The 6,198-nt window shown below is 38.6% G+C and overlaps 1 protein-coding gene across 1 annotated transcript in view; it reads left to right on the top strand.

Moving 5' to 3' along the window:
• The first annotated feature begins 1,433 nt into the window (after positions 1 to 1,433).
• LOC138020810 (uncharacterized) overlaps positions 1,434 to 6,198 on the top strand; it is a 36,618-nt gene continuing 31,853 nt past the window's right edge. Inside the window, exons 1-2 of the mRNA XM_068867732.1 lie at positions 1,434 to 1,528; positions 2,258 to 2,463. Of these exons, the coding sequence (XP_068723833.1) occupies positions 1,434 to 1,528; positions 2,258 to 2,463 (301 nt within the window). The remainder of the gene's footprint in view (positions 1,529 to 2,257; positions 2,464 to 6,198) is intronic.

Genomic DNA, 6,198 nt, shown 5'->3' on the forward strand with positions numbered 1-6,198 from the left:
CTTGTGCTGTACTCATCCTCGTCGCCAATGTCGTGTCCTCTTAGTACATAAATTAGAGGAGGCTTAACTAGTTGGAGAAGTGCAACTACAATCATGGACAAAAGTGTTGGGAAGGTAACTTCATTTTACGGATACCCCCCTCCCCCTTTTCAATGTTGGATTTTCCAGGGGCAAAAAATGGTGACTTTTCTTACCTGAAGAACTCCAACAATGTTGGATTTTCCAGGGGCAAAAAATGGTGACTTTTCTTACCTGAAGAACTCCAACATGGGGGAGGGGGGCCACAAGAGCATGGTATTTCCCAAATACTTCAGCCAATACTTAGAAAAACCGAATTAGGTGTGAAGTGAGCTGATGCCCGCAACCTTCCCAACAACTTTTGACCACGATTGTCTGAAAAAGGTCGAAGCGCAATAAATGCGATTTATATACACGTGGTTTCATTTCTTCAACAGAAACTCGAAAAAGTGGCAAAATATTGGCATTTCGATATGTTTCGTTCAAGTTATTGCTGAAATCAAGCTCAAATAACGTCTTCATAATTTCTTTTTTATAATCTCGCAAATAGTAACGTGGGATGTTTACGAAATGAATAAGAATAATTCCCGGTGAGCTGTACCATATATCTATTTGCTGTTGTTAGATATGCAATATTTGCCATAAATACGCCATAGATTTTGCTAGGATAGGTCGTAAGTGGCTTTTCATATGTTCTTGAACCCTGTGTGTAGTCTCGAGGATCAGGTTACAGTGATAAAGTCAATGCTACACAGTTCTCCTCAACAGTACTCCATACATTCCGAGGAAAATGTCGTTATTTTGTTCGTCTTTGGGTTCAACTAAGCGCTTAGTAGTGACCATTGTAATCCAAACTTTGTTTTTCATAGGATCGCAGACTGTAAAGTTTGGTTTTAAACACTATTTACACAGTACTCCATCGAACGAATATAAATGAGAACTTATTACTCAATTAATCTTTTAAGTTCCCGCAATAGAAGGGAGTACTGTTCAAAATGAAGGAATTTCTTTATTCCAAGGGACAAATTCACAATCAGTTACTTTGCAGTATTAAATTCTATCCATAACCATTCAAGTTGTATCGAAACGTACCTCACTGGCCTCAAAAATTCCCACATACTTACTTTTCTTACCTGAAGAACTCCAACATTGAATATGGGGGAGGGGGGCCACAAGAGCATGGTATTTCCCAAATACTTCAGCCAATACTTAGAAAAACCGAATTAGGTGTGAAGTGAGCTGATGCCCGCAACCTTCCCAACAACTTTTGACCACGATTGTAGTTCCGAAGAAACACACAACAATCAACCATGTGCTCTCTTTATTCTTCTCTCTCCATACGGCTCCTTTTCTACTTCATGATATACATGCACGAAATGCGACATACACGACCGTGCTGTGCTCCGACATCAAACATGGACCGTATAGTTGCATCCAGAGGCGCCTTCGTATGCTTTCTGCCCGATATCGTGAGCTGTCCCCTTTCGCAATTCAGTCCTCAATACTGCAAGTAAAGAGTGATTAGCACTGTCAATTATTACTAAAATTATAACCTCTGAGGTCGGTATAATACGCATAACTCAGCGCTTGAATACAGTTATTTTAGGACGTATTTAGGGGAAATTTCTGGGAAATGTTCTTCAATCTTCAGTAAGATACGTTAGGTAGATAAGAAGAAGAGAAAGCTCAAGAACTTGTGCACAAATGGTAATGAACTAAGTCGAGAAAACTATGTGAACTTATGTCCTAATTTTGCTTGATTTGTGGTTACCATAAAGAACTGAAATTTGCTATCATTGTTATCTTTCAAGTTATTTTTTTTTCTCAAATTTGAATTTTCAAGTGTTAAACTTGAGTCTAGAAGTTAAACAGAGTTCAGCCGTGCTTTAAAACAATGCGTTTTAAGTTATTTCCATTTTGGCTGTACAAAACAGTGTCACTTACACGAGAGCAAAGGGAAAACAGTTATCTCCTCTGCGAAAATGACTTCTAGAAAGTTTTCAAGGAAACTTGATATTTTGAAATTCACAGTTTGTTAGGCTACATTAAAATAACCGGCCTCCTAGACATGGGCAACAAAACAATTGTGCCTACACCGTCAGAAGCAATGACAATATTGGTGACACATTGTTTGGTTTTCCTATAAAAGGTACAGGTTTCCTGGAATAAGGAATGGCGATACTAAAGGAATTTTAGTGATACTTTAGCAAATTATTGCCTCCTCCATTTTGAATTTCAGGGGTGTAGAGAAAGATGACTCTGACTTGATAGACATCTCAAAAGAAGATTCTTCAATGCAAAATTATCTGCTCCATATTTTCCATCGGGCTGGATTTGCCAATCAGTATGATACTAGTGGCCTCAAGCTTCTCCCATGTCCTCGTGGTACTTTTGTTAACATTGCTGACACAAGTCTTTTCCCTAGGTGCACAGACTGCCCCGCTGGTAAGCTTAGAAGTAACACACATTAAATTAGCTTATTAATGAATCAAGTAATTTCTTGGTGGTTAGCTTGTTAAATAACGTTACAAAAATCGCACACTAAGAAACAATTTAAAGTGCGAGAGTTGTGGCTTAAATATATGAATTTAATATTAAATTGTATCAAATTTCCCAGACAAGAAGTTACTAGTGAGCGAGTCTAAAAGACTCAGTCATGGTATTTGAAACTCGCTTGATTAATGGTTCACCATTAGATTTCCCATACGACGAATTATTATTGTCATTATTATTCTCATTCTCGTCCTCTTCCTCATCGCCATCAATTGCTCCACACTCTCATGTTGGGCTTCCCAATTCATTGTTACGGGTTTTGCAGCACCATATGTAATGTCTGGCAAGTAGAAAACATAAATTCATTTGAGTAGCAAACTTTGATGTGTCCGGTTTTAGGCCCAAAAAACGGCGATATTTTTCAAATAGTCTCGAGCTATAAATTCACAATCAATGAGTTTATCGGTCAGAACCTTCCAAAACGTATTAACTTTTGGACAATACCACAAAAGGTAACTAAGATTTTCAGGAGCGTTGCTGCAAAAGGAACATTGTGGGTCCTGTTTGATACCAATTTTTTGTTAGAAACAAGTTAGTAGGGTGAAGTCTGTGGAGAAATCGGCATTGAAAGTTAATGATAGTCGTACCAATCATCTTTATCCACTTGTCTAAATCATAACTGACTTCATCAGAGTGTCACAGTGTCTAGGCAACATTTCCTGGACTAAAAAAAAAAAAAAAATGTGTGTTTCATTGTCTTAAACTGTCTTAACCTCATCGTTTTCACTTACACTGTCCGGTGCGTGTTCGTACCACTTATCCTCCTTTTCCAGGTGATATTTCTCACAAAACGTCCAATGAACTACTTTAGCAACGTTGTCATGTCTCTGTTTGTATTCCCTTTGGGCCACCTTTTTACACTCACAGACAATATGGTTTACGCTCTCACCTTTCTCGCCACATAACCTACATAATGGCGATTTCACCGTTTCGTCAATATGGTATTTTACAAAGTTAGCCCTAAGGGCTTGTTCTTGGCCTGCACAAATAAGTACTCCTGTTTGGATCTTCAAGTCTGCTTTTCGCAACCAGCTCCACGATTCTTCTACATACGTCGTTTCAGGTATTTCTCTAACAAATTGACCATGCAGCCTTTTTTCCTTCCAACTGTTGAGTTTCTCATTGTTCCAAGATGTCTTGAATTCATCTTTGCTCACTGTTTCCTCACTCCTAATTACACTAGTAGCCCTTACCCCTTGCAACAGGACTTCCAGAGAATTCTTCACATACCATCCTATTTGTTTTCCTCACTTCTCACACATCCCTCACAGCTTATCAGTCCCCGGCCTCCATTCACCATTGACACATTCATTGTCAGTACCTTCTTGTTATTCTATCCAATGTTTTCAGCTCTTCCTTTGTCCATCTTAAAATACCTGCTCCGTACATCAGTACAGAGACTGCCCAGGTGATAATGGCGTTAATTTTGTTCTTTCCATTCAATTTTGATTTCAACACAAGCTTCAACCTTCCCAAATCGTTTTTTTCATCTCCTTTTCCCTCATCATATCCACCTCAAGAATCCCTAAATATTTATAGCCTTCTTCCTCAATTTCTCTCATTATTTGCCCATCAAAAAGGGTATACCATCAAATCTCACCTTCTTTCCTCTTTTCATTAACAACACACCACACTTCTTCAACCCAAATTCCATTCCAATGCCCTCACTAAACAACTGCACAGTTTGTACTAATGAATCTATTTGGTACTCATCTTTCCCAAACAGTTTCAAGTCATCCATGAAAAGAAGATGGTTCACCTTAAATTCCTTGGCAAAATCATAACCTGCTCTTGATTTTCTCAAAATCAATGTTAATGGAATCATGCTTAACACAAATAGTAGTGGTGACAAACTATAACATTGAAAATCACTCTTCTAATTTGAATAACTCCTAAACTTCCGCCTGATGATGTTAACTGTGTTTTCCATGTCTTCATACTATCAATCAGAGACTTTTTCACATTCTCAGCTATCCCAAACATCTCCAAACACTCGACAATCCAGCTATGCGGCACCATATCATATGCTTTCCGATAATCAATCCAAGCCATCGCCAGATTTGTGTGTCTTTTCCTGCAATCCTTTAGAATAGCCTTGTCAATTAAGAGCTGTTCCTTAGTTCCACGCCTTCCCTTGCGGCACCCCTTCTGTTCCTCAGGTAATATCCTTTCCCTCTCAAGGTAGTCACACATATTATCAGCAAGTATTCCTGTTGTTAGCTTCCACATCAGAGTTAGGCAGGATATCGGTCTAAAATTATCGGCTGCAATACTATTAGCAGGATCTTTTTGGCATAAGACTGTACTGCCATAAGTCATCCATTCAGGTAACCTGCTCCGTTTAAAATTTCATTGAGTTGGCTCGCAATTCTGCCATGCATCATATCCAGTCTTTTAATCTAAAACCCCTGAACGCCATCCCAATCAGGAGCTTTCCAATTTGGAATTTTCTTACATTGTTTCTTGACCATCACCTCGGATATTTCTAGTGCTTCCTGTTGGTCATAATCCCTATCTCCCTTTAACCCCTCTACCAGTCCGCTGTTCGGTTCCTTTTCCACCTCCCAAATACCATTCCGAAAACTCTTACTCTCTTCAGCATCAGGTATTATTATTATTATTATTATTATTATTATTATTATTATTATTATTATTATTATTATTATTATTATTATTATTATTATTATTATTATTATTATTATTATCATTAGTAGTAGTAGTAGTAGTAGTATAGTAGTAGTGGTGGTGGTGGTGGTGGTGGTAGTAGTGGTAGTAGTAATAGTAGTATTTATTATATTCCATTTAGCTCTGAGCTCTGGCTGTTCTCATGCTGACATTCATCCCAAGGGAGCGAGTCATAACAAATAACCAAGGGTCCCGTGGGGACACTCTCTTGGTACTTAAAGTGCACATGTCCGTAAAGAATCTAAGCTTCGTATCATTATGGGTGACTTCAATAGTAACCTTCTGAATTGTGATTCCCATGCTTTAGCTGGAGAAATTACAAATTTATTATCTTCATATTTTTTTCAATCACATTTACTCCAGCCTACTCGCATAACTAGCCACTCTGCTACTCTTATTGATAATATATATTTTTAATTCTCTTGAGTTTACTACAAATAGTGAGAACATTTTATATTCATTAACTGACCATCTTCTGAACTTTCTGGTGTCTTCATTGACTATCACCTTAAATTCAAGATGAAGGCGCATTAGCGGGGCCAGCGCGATTCACGAGAACGAGTGCAAAGAGCGAGGCGAGAAAAATCCGCCTGTTGTCACCCCATTGTTTATGCTCTACCCACTGTTCGCCTGGCTAACGGTTTTTGCTGATTGGTTGCTTAAGCCACGTGACGTAAGATGTGAAGAAAAAACAAAATGGAGTCCTTGAGTAGGGAAGAGCGTTTTCTTCTGGTGTGAATTTGTTTCCGAATATTGATTATTTAAAGAATAAACAGAGGGAATGCATCGAAGCATTGTTGGAGAAGAAAGATGTTCTGGGTGGCATGTACTAAAACCCGAAACAAGGAAACGAAACGACCGAAACGAAACCACCCAAAACGAAACCGCCGAAACAAGCGAAACCACCGAAACAAGCGAAACGACCGAAACGAAGCCACCGAA

The sequence above is a fragment of the Montipora capricornis genome, chromosome 10 (genome assembly GCF_036669925.1).
Source record: "Montipora capricornis isolate CH-2021 chromosome 10, ASM3666992v2, whole genome shotgun sequence".
Lineage (NCBI taxonomy): Eukaryota > Metazoa > Cnidaria > Anthozoa > Scleractinia > Acroporidae > Montipora > Montipora capricornis.